The sequence below is a fragment of the Salmo salar genome, unplaced genomic scaffold (genome assembly GCF_905237065.1).
Source record: "Salmo salar unplaced genomic scaffold, Ssal_v3.1, whole genome shotgun sequence".
Classification (NCBI taxonomy): domain Eukaryota; kingdom Metazoa; phylum Chordata; class Actinopteri; order Salmoniformes; family Salmonidae; genus Salmo; species Salmo salar.
Genome location: NW_025550586.1, coordinates 1 through 15,000, shown reverse-complemented (window position 1 = coordinate 15,000; position 15,000 = coordinate 1). Strand labels below are relative to the sequence as shown.

General features: G+C 48.3%; 2 protein-coding genes across 2 annotated transcripts in view; both read left to right on the top strand.

Moving 5' to 3' along the window:
* Positions 1-1,520, top strand: part of LOC106588079 (phosphatidylinositol 4,5-bisphosphate 3-kinase catalytic subunit alpha isoform) — a gene marked incomplete at its 5' end in the record, with an annotated part of 22,251 nt that extends 20,731 nt beyond the window's left edge. Inside the window, 2 exon segments of the mRNA XM_045713889.1 lie at positions 225-387; positions 1,109-1,520. Of these exon segments, the coding sequence (XP_045569845.1) occupies positions 225-387; positions 1,109-1,219 (274 nt within the window). The 3' untranslated portion in view covers positions 1,220-1,520.
* Positions 1,521-7,814: 6,294 nt separating this feature from the next.
* LOC123739548 (keratin-associated protein 12-2-like) lies at positions 7,815-9,296 on the top strand. Its single transcript, XM_045713888.1, has 2 exons — positions 7,815-7,846; positions 8,783-9,296. Exons 1-2 carry the CDS (start codon positions 7,815-7,817, stop codon positions 9,294-9,296), a joined length of 546 nt encoding a protein of 181 aa, XP_045569844.1.
* The last annotated feature ends 5,704 nt before the right edge of the window (positions 9,297-15,000 follow it).

The following is a 15,000-nucleotide window of genomic DNA, read 5'->3' as shown; positions in this document are numbered from 1 at the left end:
TTTTTCTCAGGTTTCTGCCTGCCATATGAGTTCTGTTATACTCACAGACATCATTCAAACAGGTTTAGAAACTCCAGAGTGTTTTCTATCCAAATCTACTAATAATATGCAAATATTTGACTCTGGGCCCGAGTATTAGGCAGTTTACTCTGGGCACGCTTTTCATCCGAAAATGGAAATACTGTCCCCTATACCTTAAAAAGTTAACCCACTTTTCCCCGCAGGTTCCAGGAGATGTGTTACAAGGCGTACCTATCCATCCGGCAGCATGCCTCTCTGTTCATCAACCTGTTCTCCCTGCTGCTGGGATGTGGCATGCCTGAACTACAGTCCTTCGATGACATTGCTTACCTGAGGAAGACCCTCGCTCTGGAGAAGAGCCAACAGGTAATACAGACCCCCTAACCCTTGACCCCTAACCCCTGAACCCTACCTGAGGATGGGGTATTCAAATGCACGCCTGGACTTCCCATACTTCTGCATGGTTTTCTGTTCTGCCTGATAATGAATTGCACACACCTGGTGTCCCAGGTCTAAATCAGTCCCTGATTAGAGGGGAATCACCCACCTGGTGTCCCGGGTCTAAATCAGGCCCTGATTAGAGGGGAATCACCCACCTGGTGTCCCCAGGTCTAAATCAGACCCTGATTAGAGGGGAATCACCCACCTGGTGTCCCGGGTCTAAATCAGTCCCTGATTAGAGGGGAATCACCCACCTGGTGTCCCGGGTCTAAATCAGGCCCTGATTAGAGGGGAATCACCCACCTGGTGTCCCGGGTCTAAATCAGTCCCTGATTAGAGGGGAATCACCCACCTGGTGTCCCAGGTCTAAATCAGGCCCTGCTTAGAGGGGAATCACCCACCTGGTGTCCCAGGTCTAAATCAGGCCCTGATTAGAGGGGAATCACCCACCTGGTGTCCCAGGTCTAAATCAGGCCCTGATTAGAGGGGAACAATGAAAAATGCAGTGGACCTGGCCTGGACCAGATTTGAATTTGCCTGCCCTTAATGTGTAGTGAAGTTATGACATGTATTTATATGTATTATGGATCCCCATTAGCTGTCTCTCTGTGTGTTATAACCTGTTATAACCTGTTTGTGTCACCAGGAGGCTTTGGAGTACTTCACCAAGCAAATGAACGATGCTCACCATGGAGGATGGACCACGAAGATGGACTGGATCTTCCACACCATCAGACACATGCCCACCGAACACTGACACACACACACACACACACACACACACACACACACACACACACACACGCACGCACGCACGCACGCACACACACGCACACACACACACACAGAGAGAGAGAGTCACACATACACAGTCCCATTTGATATGAATGAGCAATAATCATTATGTTACTATCAACAGTAGCTAAGACATTCTCCTTCTCCTGAACACACGTTCTGCTGCTTCCCATAAACACACCTTCTCTTTCCCTTCCCCATAAACACACCTTCTCCTCCCATAAACACACCTTCTCCTTCCCATAAACACACCTTCTCTTTCCCCTCCCCATAAACACACCTTCTCTTTCCCTTCCCCATAAACACACCTTCTCCTCCCATAAACACACCTTCTCCTCCCATAAACACACCTTCTCCTCCCATAAACACACCTTCTCCTTCCCATAAACACACCTTCTCCTTCCCATAAACACACCTTCTCCTCCCATAAACACACCTTCTCTTTCCCATAAACACACCTTCTCTTCCCATAAACACACCTTCTCTTTCCCATAAACACACCTTCTCTTCCCATAAACACACCTTCTCCTCCCATAAACACACCTTCTCCTCCCATAAACACACCTTCTCCTCCCATAAACACACCTTCTCCTCCCATAAACACACCTTCTCCTTCCCATAAACACACCTTCTCTTTCCCATAAACACACCTTCTCCTCCCATAAACACACCTTCTCCTCCCATAAACACACCTTCTCCCTCCCCATAAACACACCTTCCCTCCCATAAACACACCTTCCCCTCCCATAAACACACCTTCTCCTCCCATAAACACACCTTCCCTCCCATAAACACACCTTCCCCTCCCATAAACACACCTTCTCCTCCCATAAACACACCTTCCCCTCCCCATATACACACCTTCTCCTCCCATAAACACACCTTCTCCTTCCCATAAACACACCTTCTCCTCCCCATAAACACACCTTCTCCTCCCATAAACACACCTTCTCCTCCCATAAACACACCTTCCCCTCCCCATATACACACCTTCTCCTCCCATAAACACACCTTCTCCTTCCCATAAACACACCTTCTCCTCCCCATAAACACACCTTCTCCTCCCATAAACACACCTTCCCCTCCCCATATACACACCTTCTCCTCCCATAAACACACCTTCTCCTCCCATAAACACACCTTCTCCTCCCCATAAACACACCTTCTCTTTCCCTTCCCCATAAACACACCTTCTCCTCCCATAAACACACCTTCCCCTCCCCATAAACACACCTTCCCCTCCCATAAACACACCTTCCCCTCCCCATAAACACACCTTCCCCTCCCATAAACACACCTTCCCCTCCCATAAACACACCTTCTCCTTCCCCATAAACACACCTTCTCCTCCCATAAACACACCTTCCCCTCCCATAAACACACCTTCTCCTCCCATAAACACACCTTCCCTTCCCATAAACACACCTTCCCCTCCCATAAACACACCTTCCCTCCCCATAAACACACCTTCCCCTCCCATAAACACACCTTCTCCTCCCATAAACACACCTTCCCCTCCCCATAAACACACCTTCCCCTCCCATAAACACACCTTCTCCTTCCCATAAACACACCTTCTCCTCCCCATAAACACACCTTCTCCTTCCCATAAACACACCTTCTCCTCCCATAAACACACCTTCTCCTTCCCTTCCCCATATACACACCTTCTCCTTCCCATAAACACACCTTCTCCTCCCCATAAACACACCTTCTCCTCCCATAAACACACCTTCCCCCCCATAAACACACCTTCCCTTCCCATAAACACACCTTCTCCTCCCATAAACACACCTTCTCCTCCCCATAAACACACCTTCCCCTCCCATAAACACACCTTCTCTTTCCCTTCCCCATAAACACACCTTCTCCTCCCATAAACACACCTTCTCCTCCCATAAACACACCTTCTCCTCCCATAAACACACCTTCTCCTTCCCATAAACACACCTTCTCCTCCCCATAAACACACCTTCTCCTCCCATAAACACACCTTCTCCTCCCATAAACACACCTTCCCCTCCCATAAACACACCTTCTCCTCCCATAAACACACCTTCCCCTCCCCATAAACACACCTTCTCTTTCCCCTCCCATAAACACACCTTCTCCTCCCATAAACACACCTTCTCCTCCCATAAACACACCTTCTCCTCCCATAAACACACCTTCTCTTTCCCCTCCCATAAACACACCTTCCCCTCCCATAAACACACCTTCTCCTTCCCATAAACACACCTTCTCCTCCCATAAACACACCTTCCCCTCCCATAAACACACCTTCCCCTCCCATAAACACACCTTCTACTTCCCATAAACACACCTTCCCCTCCCATAAACACACCTTCTCCTCCCATAAACACACCTTCTCCTCCCATAAACACACCTTCTCCTTCCCATAAACACACCTTCTCCTCCCCATAAACACACCTTCTCCTCCCATAAACACACCTTCTCCTCCCATAAACACACCTTCTCCTCCCATAAACACACACTTCTCCTCCCCATAAACACACCTTCTCCTCCCATAAACACACCTTCTCCTTCCCATAAACACACCTTCTCCTCCCATAAACACACCTTCTCCTCCCATAAACACACCTTCTCCTTCCCATAAACACACCTTCTCCTCCCATAAACACACCTTCTCCTTCCCATAAACACACCTTCTCCTCCCATAAACACACCTTCTCCTCCCATAAACACACCTTCCCCTCCCCATAAACACACCTTCTCCTCCCATAAACACACATTCCCCTCCCCATAAACACACCTTCTCCTCCCATAAACACACCTTCTCCTCCCATAAACACACCTTCTCCTCCCATAAACACACCTTCCCCTCCCATAAACACACCTTCCCCTCCCCATAAACACACCTTCCCCTCCATAAACACACCTTCTCCTCCCATAAACACACCTTCTCCTCCCATAAACACACCTTCTCCTCCCATAAACACACCTTCTCCTCCCATAAACACACCTTCTCCTCCCATAAACACACCTTCTCCTCCCATAAACACACCTTCCCCTCCCATAAACACACCTTCCCCTCCCCATAAACACACCTTCCCCTCCCATAAACACACCTTCTCCTTCCCATAAACACACCTTCTCCTCCCATAAACACACCTTCTCCTCCCATAAACACACCTTCTCCTCCCATAAACACACCTTCTCCTCCCATAAACACACCTTCTCCTCCCATAAACACACCTTCTCCCTCCCACATAGGGCTGTTGTGGTGACTGTATTACCGCCACACCAGAAGTCATGAGTCATGACCACAGTAAAATTGAATGGTAAATCTCCTCTTATGTACTCTGGACATGTTAGACATACCCAACTCGCTAATGACCATCAGGTCCTAATGGCCTGGTACTCAGGGCTCTATTGTCCCTCCATCAGGTCCTAATGGCCTGGTACTCAGGGCTCTATTGTCCCTCCGTCAGGTCCTAATGGCCTGGTACTCAGGGCTCTATTGTCCCTCCATCAGGTCCTAATGGCCTGGTACTCAGGGCTCTATTGTCCCTCCATCAGGTCCTAACGGCCTGGTACTGAGGGCTCTATTGTCCCTCCATCAGGTCCTAATGGCCTGGTACTCAGGGCTCTATTGTCCCTCCATCAGGTCCTAATGGCCTGGTACTCAGGGCTCTATTGTCCCTCCGTCAGGTCCTAATGGCCTGGTACTCAGGGCTCTATTGTCCCTCCATCAGGTCCTAATGGCCTGGTACTCAGGGCTCTATTGTCCCTCCGTCAGGTCCTAACGGCCTGGTACTCAGGGCTCTATTGTCCCTCCATCAGGTCCTAATGGCCTGGTACTCAGGGCTCTATTGTCCCTCCGTCAGGTCCTAATGGCCTGGTACTCAGGGCTCTATTGTCCCTCCATCAGGTCCTAATGGCCTGGTACTCAGGGCTCTATTGTCCCTCCATCAGGTCCTAATGGCCTGGTACTCAGGCTCTATTGTCCCTCCGTCAGGTCCTAATGGCCTGGTACTCAGGGCTCTATTGTCCCTCCATCAGGTCCTAATGGCCTGGTACTCAGGGCTCTATTGTCCCTCCGTCAGGTCCTAATGGCCTGGTACTCAGAGCTCTATTGTTCCTCCATCAGGTCCTAATGGCCTGGTACTCAGAGCTCTATTGTCCCTCCGTCAGGTCCTAAGGGCCTGGTACTCAGGGCTCTATTGTCCCTCCATCAGGTCCTAATGGCCTGGTACTCAGGGCTCTATTGTCACTCCGTCAGGTCCTAAGGGCCTGGTACTCAGGGCTCTATTGTTCCTCTAACCACCTTTGAAGTCAATGCAAATGCAATTTAAAATCGCATAAAAAACTGATCATCAAAACAGTACCGTACTTTTAAAACTCACCTCATCTGTGATGATGAATTTGAAGAAAGATGTTCGACAACAGGTTGAAACGGAGAGGAAAACATGGTCCTTGTGGACGCAAAAGTACAAATGGATAGTTAGCTAGCTAACTTATTGTAACGGTAACTAAAGTTGGGCTTGTATATGTGATGGATTGCAGACCAGGCAGTGTGCAGTAGACTGTATAGTTTGCAGTACGGTTAGCCTAGCTAGCGAGCTAGCTACCGCTGTTAGCCACCTAGCATGCTAACTCGTAGAGAACAATGGGGCCACCATTTAGGTGTTAGCCTAGGCTAACGGTTAGCCTAGCTGTTAGCCACCTAGCATGCTAGCTCGTTGAGAACAATGGGGCCACCATTTAGGTGTTAGCCTAGGCTAACGGTTAGCCTAGCTGTTAGCCACCTAGCATGCTAGCTCGTTGAGAACAATGGGGCCACCATTTAGGTGTTAGCCTAGGCTAACGGTTAGCCTAGCTGTTAGCCACCTAGCATGCTAGCTCGTTGAGAACAATGGGGCCACCATTTAGGTGTTAGCCTAGGCTAACGGTTAGCCTAGCTGTTAGCCACCTAGCATGCTAGCTCGTTGAGAACAATGGGGCCACCATTTAGGTGTTAGCCTAGGCTAACGGTTAGCCTAGCTGTTAGCCACCTAGCATGCTAGCTCGTTGAGAACAATGGGGCCACCATTTAGGTGTTAGCCTAGGCTAACGGTTAGCCTAGCTGTTAGCCACCTAGCATGCTAGCTTCGTTGAGAAACACTCAGAAGTATATTAGAGCTGATTATAGACCTACTATATAAGAGGCCAAGACCGGAACATCTGAATTAAAATAACGATTGTTCCCTAATACAATACATAGCCTATTGCATATTATGCACTTTAATGATTTAAGATGTCTTTGGTACATAATTTGGTCTATCCTATTCTCCTACATTAAAACACACACTAGTAACGGCCTTTGAATGTGGACTGTATTATTATGCATACTGGGTGGACTGGTTAAATGTATAGGCTTAGGTCATGTTGCTGCTTCATTGATTGTGCAAGGTGGCTTACAATAATTATTACTTACTTATAATTATTGTGAATTTGTATTTGATTTTTAATTAGCCTGGTAAAAAAAAGGGCTTTTTTTTTTAATACTTTCATAATTAATCGGCTGACACATTACCTTTAATAACTGGAGAATATATCTCACCACTGTGTTTTTCCCATCTCCTCTCTTCTTCATTCCTTTCTCAAGGATGTAGAGAGAGAGAGGTGCTGTCACCAGCTTCATCCACTATGTTTCGTTGGTTGGAGGGCCCATACAGAGTACTGGGTAGCTGCAGGAACAAGGTTGGAGGGCCCATACAGAGTACTGGGTAGCTGCAGGAACAAGGTTGGAGAGCCCATACAGAGTACTGGGTAGCTGCAGGAACAAGGTTGGAGGGCCCATACAGAGTACTGGGTAGCTGCAGGAACAAGGTTGGAGGGCCCATACAGAGTACTGGGTAGCTGCAGGAACAAGGTTGGAGGGCCCATACAGAGTACTGGGTAGATGTAGGATCAGGGTTGGAGAGCCCATACAGAGTACTGGGTAGCTGCAGGAACAAGGTTGGAGGGCCCATACAGAGTACTGGGTAGCTGCAGGAACAAGGTTGGAGAGCCCATACAGAGTACTGGGTAGCTGCAGGAACAAGGTTGGAGAGCCCATACAGAATACTGGGTAGCTGCAGGAACAAGGTAGGAGGGCCCATACAGAGTACTGGGTAGATGTAGGATCAGGGTAGGAGAGCCCATGGCATACAGAGTACTGGGTAGATAAACAGGGTAGAAGGGCCCATGGCATACAGAGTACTGGGTAGCTGCAGGAACAAGGTTGGAAGAGCCCATGGCATACAGAGTACTGGGTAGCTGCAGGAACAAGGTAGGAGGGCCCATGGCATACAGAGTACTGGGTAGCTGCAGGAACAAGGTAGGAGGGCCCATACAGAGTACTGGGTAGATGTAGGATCAGGGTAGGAGAGCCCATGGCATACAGAGTACTGGGTAGATGAACAGGGTAGGAGAACCCATGGCATACAGAGTACTGGGTAGATGAACAGGGTAGGACGGCCCATGGCATACAGAGTACTGGGTAGATGAACAGGGTAGGAGAACCCATGGCATACAGAGTACTGGGTAGCTGCAGGAACAGGGTAGGAGAGCCCATGGCATACAGAGTACTGGGTAGATGGACAGGGTAGGAGAACCCATGGCATACAGAGTACTGGGTAGATGAACAAGGTAGGAGAACCCATGGCATACAGAGTACTGGGTAGATGCACTAACAAGGTAGGAGAGCCCATACAGAGTACTGGGTAGCTGCAGGGTAGGAGAGCCCATGGCATACAGAGTACTGGGTAGCTGCAGGAACAGGGTAGCAGTGCCCATACAGAGTACTGGGTAGATGCAGGAACAGGGTAGGAGAGCACATGGCATACAGAGTACTGGGTAGCTGCAGGAACAAGGTAGGAGCGCCCATGACATACAGAGTACTGGGTAGATGAACAGGGTAGGAGGGGCCCATGGCATACAGAGTACTGGGTAGCTGCAGGAACAAGGTTGGAAGAGCCCATGGAATACAGAGTACTGGGTAGCTGCAGGAACAGGGTAGAAGTGCCCATACAGAGTACTGGGTAGCTGCAGGAACAAGGTAGGAGAGCCCATGACATACAGAGTACTGGGTAGCTACAGGAACAGGGTAGGAGAGCCCATGGCATACAGAGTACTGGGTAGCTGAAGGAACAGGGTAGGAGGGCCCATGGCATACAGAGTACTGGGTAGCTGCAGGAACAAGGTTGGGAGAGCCCATACAGAGTACTGGGTAGATACAGTAACAGGGTAGGAGAGCCCATACAGAGTACTGGGTAGCTGCAGGAACAGGGTAGGAGAGCCCATACAGAGCACTGGGTAGATACAGGAACAGGGTAGGAGTGCCCATACAGAGTACTGGGTGGAATATCACCTGTCGCGCAGCGAGAGGCTGGGTGCTCCTCAAACAGTGGTTGATTTGTGGAGTGAAATGTGTTCCCAGACATTTCTATATGGAACCAAGCAGTGTTGATGGGTGTCACTGAAAAGAGGATCCCAGCTGCTACGCTGCCAGCTGCTACCCTGCCAGCTGATACTCTGCCAGCTGCTACGCTGCCAGCTGCTACTCTGCCAGCTGCTACGCTGCCAGCTGCTACGCTGCCAGCTGCTACTCTGCCAGCTGCTACTCTGCCAGCTGCTACCCTGCCTGCTGCTACTCTGCCAGCTTCTACCCTGTCAGCTGCTACCCTGCCAGCTGCTACTCTGCCATCTGCTACCCTGCCAGCTGCTACTCTGCCAGCTGCTACCCTGCCAGCTGCTACTCTGCCATCTGCTACCCTGCCAGCTGCTACTCTGCCATCTGCTACCCTGCCAGCTGCTACTCTGCCATCTCCTACCCTGCCTTCTTCTACCCTGCCATCCACTACCCTGCCAGCTGCTACTCTGCCATCTCCTACCCTGCCTTCCTCTACCCTGCAATCTGCTACCCTGCCATCCACTACCCTGCCATCTTCTACCCTGCCTCTACCCTGCAAGCTGCTACCCTGCTGTTAAACCAGAGTAGCCTAACCGGCATGATTAAAGAGGGAAGAGCAGCCTCCAGTACGTACGGAGGATAAGGTTAAATTGAGACTAGGCTGCACACGTTCTCTCATCATGTGATCATATTTTCACCCATCACACGGAGACGAGGAACGGAGCGCAAGCTCGATATCCGACTTCCTCAAATCATAATCACAGACTCACTCTGTTCCCGCCTAGAAAATATTACTCTCTATATCTCTCTCTCTCTCTCACTGTTCCCGCCTAGAAAATATTACTCTCTATATCTCTCTCTCTCTCACTGTCTCTCTCTCTGTATCTCTCTCTATATATCTCAGACACACAGACTCACTCTGTTCCCGCCTAGAAAATATTACTCTCTATATCTCTCTCTCTCTCTCACTGTCTCTCTCTCACTGTCTCTCTCACTGTCTCTCTCTCTGTATCTCTCTCTATATATCTCAGACACACAGACTCACATTGTTCCCGCCTAGAAAACATTACTCTCTATATCTGTCTCTCTCACTGTCTCTCTCACTGTCTCTCTCTCTCTCACACTCACTCTGTTCCCGCCTAGAAAACATTACTCTCTATATCTGTCTCTCTCACTGTCTCTTCTCTCTCACACTCACACTGTTCCCGCCTAGAAAATATTACTCTCTATATCTGTCTCTCTCTCACTGTCTCTCTCTCTGTATCTCTCTCTATATATCTCAGACACACACAGACTCACATTGTTCCCGCCTAGAAAACATTACTCTCTCTCTCGGAAGACACACACTGTTAGGGTAATGATGATGTTGATGTGAGTTAGGGTAATGTTAGGGTAATGATGATGTGAGTTAGGGTAATGTTAGGGTAATGATGATGTGAGTTAGGGTAATGTTAGGGTAATGGTTGATGTGAGTTAGGGCAATGATAATGTGAGTTAGGGTAATGGTGGTAGAAGTCGTAGAGGGGGGAGTATTGAGAGATGGTTTAGAGAGGGTAATGTTAGGGTAATGGATGCTGGGTGTTGTGTAGGTCGTTGCTCGGGTCGTTTTTTTGATCCTCAGGGTTTGGCAAAGGTCAAAGGTTTGCTGCCGCAACAAAGCCAAAGGCATCATGGGAAAATATCTGACTTGCACTGAAACAGGAAAAAATGTTGAGGAGAAAAACGTTATCGTGAACATTTATAGTCTCTGATCAGTTTAATATAAACAAAAAGGAACACTTTTCACTTCATACAAGTTTGTAGCCTATCGGTCTTTGTTTGAGAGACTGTGTTTGAACTGAACCAGCGTTATTGATCACCGGGAGACTGAACCAGCGTTATTGATCACCTGGAGACTGAACCAGCGTTATTGATCACCAGGAGACTGTGTTTGAACTGAACCAGAGTTATTGATCACCAGGAGACTGTGTTTGAACTGAACCAGAGTTATTGATCACCGGGAGACTGAACCAGAGTTATTGATAACCGGGAGACTGTGTTTGAACTGAACCAGCGTTATTGATCACCGGGAGACTGTGTTTGAACTGAACCAGCGTTATTGATCACCGGGAGACTGTGTTTGAACTGAACCAGAGTTATTGATCACCAGGAGACTGTGTTTGAACTGAACCAGAGTTATTGATCACCGGGAGACTGTGTTTGAACTGAACCAGCGTTATTGATCACCGGGGAGACTGTGTTTGAACTGAACCAGAGTTATTGATCACCGGGAGACTGAACCAGCGTTATTGATAACCGGGAGACTGTGTTTGAACTGAACCAGCGTTATTGATCACCGGGAGACTGAACCAGCGTTATTGATAACCGGGAGACTGTGTTTGAACTGAACCAGCGTTATTGATAACCAGGAGACTGTGTTTGAACTGAACCAGCGTTATTGATAACCAGGAGACTGAACCAGAGTTATTGATAACCAGGAGACTGTGTTTGAACTGAACCAGAGTTATTGATCACCGGGAGACTGTGTTTGAACTGAACCAGAGTTATTGATCACCGGGAGACTGAACCAGAGTTATTGATAACCAGGAGACTGTGTTTGAACTGAACCAGAGTTATTGATAACCAGGAGACTGTGTTTGAACTGAACCAGCGTTATTGATCACCAGGAGACTGTGTTTGAACTGAACCAGAGTTATTGATCACCGGGAGACTGTGTTTGAACTGAACCAGAGTTATTGATCACCGGGAGACTGAACCAGAGTTATTGATCACCAGGAGACTGTGTTTGAACTGAACCAGAGTTATTGATCACCGGGAGACTGTGTTTGAACTGAACCAGAGTTATTGATCACCAGGAGACTGTGTTTGAACTGAACCAGAGTTATTGATCACCGGGAGACTGAACCAGAGTTATTGATCACCGGGAGACTGAACCAGCGTTATTGATCACCGGGAGACTGAACCAGCGTTATTGATCACCGGGAGACTGAACCAGAGTTATTGATCACCGGGAGACTGTGTTTGAACTGAACCAGAGTTATTGATCACCGGGAGACTGAACCAGCGTTATTGATAACCGGGAGACTGTGTTTGAACTGAACCAGAGTTATTGATCACCAGGAGACTGTGTTTGAACTGAACCAGAGTTATTGATAACCGGGAGACTGAACCAGCGTTATTGATCACCGGGAGACTGAAGGAGTCACTGTGAGTGCAATAAGCCCTGTCCACAACACACACAACTTAACTAGTCCACATTCCCCAACTAACTTAACTAGTCAATAGTCAAGAGGAAGGGGCTGGGGTCTAACCAGAGGATTTTCTTTGGAATAAATTTGTCTACGTTAAAAGTTGTGTGTGTGTGTGAGCTGTCATTGTGAATAGTGTTATCAGGGACGTCATTCTGAAAGGACAATCTCAGAGATACCTTACGAGGTCAACAATCAATAAGGTTTTTTTTTTCTGACTGAATTCAACCATGATATTATTCCGATATTAGTTATTTAAATCCTCCGCATCCAGTCTGTTGTAGAAAAAAGGACAAAGCATTCATCTCCACAGCGGCGTACTTACACGGTGTGGCCACCAATCAGGAAGGGTGGCGCCCCCCAAAAAAGGATCAATCACGGTGATTTATTAAATCGTTTTCTGTGACTCTGCTGTTTTTTAATGTGATGATTGATTACTGAAGTCATGAGTTTAGTAACTGAAGTGGAAATACGTGATTACATTTATTATTTTTTTTTGGGGGGTCCAACTATCGATATCCTACATATCCATCGATCATCAATAATATCCATTTAGTTAGTGCATGACTAATTTATTGGATTATAAATATATTATTTCTTTGAGTAATAAAACACCTGGGGGAGGGGGAAACAAGCAATAGTACTCTTCAGAGGTTATAGCCACATTACCCTATAACCGGTTATAAGGGCCCTAAGGAGCGCCGTAGGCAAGTTATTAGAGGTCGTAGCATATGTGATCAGTGAGGTGTGTGGGTGTGTTTTGAGAATCGCTGTACTGTATTTTGATAAAAGTTTGTATTCTACTGGTAGGTGGCCGTGGCGCCCCTGGTGGCCAGCCTGCATGGCCATTCTGATGTTCCTAGTGTATTTAATAAATATTTTACAACCTCAAAACCTTCTACTTCTGTTTGACTGTGTTATAATACATAACCTTCAGCTGTACTTTTAGACCTATTTCATCTGAGTGGACTAAACATTAACATATAATATTCAGTTGTACCCCAGAACAGCTTTAATTCTTCGGGGCGTGGACTCTACAAGGTGTTGAAAGCGTTCCACAGGGATGCTGGTCCATGTTGACTCCGGGGATGCTGGCCCCATGTTGACTCCAGGGATGCTGGTCCATGCTGACTCCAGGGATGCTGGTCCATGCTGACTCCAGGGATGCTGGCCCCATGTTGACTCCAGGGATGCTGGCCCCATGTTGACTCCAGGGATGCTGGTCCATGCTGACTCCAGGGATGCTGGTCCATGCTGACTCCAGGGATGCTGGCCCCATGTTGACTCCAGGGATGCTGGCCCCATGTTGACTCCAGGGATGCTGGCCCATGTTGACTCCAGGGATGCTGGCCCATGTTGACTCCAGGGATGCTGGCCCATGTTGACTCCAGGGATGCTGGCCCATGTTGACTCCAGGGATGCTGGCCCCATGTTGACTCCAGGGATGCTGGCCCATGTTGACTCCAGGGATGCTGGCCCCATGTTGACTCCAGGGATGCTGGCCCATGTTGACTCCAGGGGATGCTGGCCCCATGTTGACTCCAAGGATGCTGGTCCATGCTGACTCCAATGCTTCCCACAGTTGTGTCCAGTTGGCTGGATGTCCTTTGGGTGGTGGACCATTCTTGATACACACAGGAAACTGTTGAGCGTGAAAAACCCAGCAGCATTGCAGTTCTTGACACTCAAACCCGGAGCACCTGGCACCTACTACCATACCCCGTTCAAAGGCACTTAAATATTTTGTCTTTCCGTTCACCCTCTGAATGGCACACAAACACAATCCACGTCTCAGTTGTCTTAAGACTTAACAAATTCCTTCTTTAACCCGTCTCCTCCACCTTCGTCTACACCGATTGAAGTGGATTTAACAGGTGAACATCAGTAAGGGTTCACCGCTTTTCACCTGGATTCACCTGGTCAGTCTCGTTAAAATAAACACGTCAGATTGTGTCATGTACAGCAGCACAGAGAAAACACACACAGAGAGAGAAAACACTCGTTCATTTTCAGAATCATAAAATGTTATTAAAGTCAGTTTCTACATATGGTTTCAGGACACATTTGTTTTTTTTAATTAAAAAATAAAACGGGGACAGTGTGTTTTTTTTAAAAAGCGTTGTGATAATATTGACCTATAGCCCCTGGTCCAAACACAACCCCCCCCATGGGAACAACAGCCTAGAGATCGAGCCCTCAACAGAGCTCTGCTATTGGACATGTCGGCCCGTAGCAACTGTTACCAGGGTTACAGATGTAATAAGGTGACGAGCGATCGTTCACGCGCGGTAATAATATAAAAGTCCCCTAAGGGTTGTGTCTGGTCCAGCTCTGCTCTAACTAACCCATGACCTTTTGACCCTTGAACCTAGGGCCAGTCCTCTAGGGTCACTGACAGGCACAGTCACACACACACAGTCACACACACACACACACACACACACACACACACACACACACACACACACACACACACACACACACACAACCTTCCAACCAATCAGATTCCTCCTCTGGGAACTGGGTGTGTTTTTAGCTCGCCGCGTGACCCGGGTGGGCGGAGTTTATACTTTTAGGTCTCAAAAGCGTGAAAAACCCGGTGAGCGGAGGGGCGAGTAAAACACACGATCCAACAGGCTGGAACACTAACAGCTCTACTCGTCATCGTCCTCTTCGTCGTCATCGTCCTCCAGGTCGTCATCGTCGTCGTCGTCACCGGCCGCGGCGTGGGGCATCACACCGGACGAGCCACCGGGACCGGGTCGCATCGGCACCCGCTTAACGTTCGCACCGGAGCGTATGCAGCCATATCCTACACACACAGAGAGAGAGAGAGAGAGAGAGAGAGAGAGAGACAGAGAGAGACAGAGAGAGACAGAGAGAGAGACAGAGAGAGAGACAGAGAGAGAGACAGAGAGAGAGAGAGAGAGAGAGAGAGAGAGAGAGACAGAGAGAGAGAGAGAGGAGACGAGAGAGAGAGAGAGACAGAGACAGAGACAGAGAGAGAGACAGAGAGAGAGAGAGAGAGAGAGAGAGACAGAGACAGAGACGAGAGAGAGACAGAGACAGAGACAGAGACAGAGAGAGAGAGACAGAGAG

What these genes read in the sequence shown, in the direction of transcription:
- LOC123739548 (XM_045713888.1), top strand. Translation starts at nt 7,815, where the DNA reads ATGGCATACAGAGTACTGGGTAGATGGACAGG. An exon ending in GTACTGGGTAGATGGACAGG is followed by an intron (nt 7,847 to 8,782) that starts GTAGGAGAACCC and finishes ATACTCTGCCAG; the next exon opens with CTGCTACGCTGCCAGCTGCT.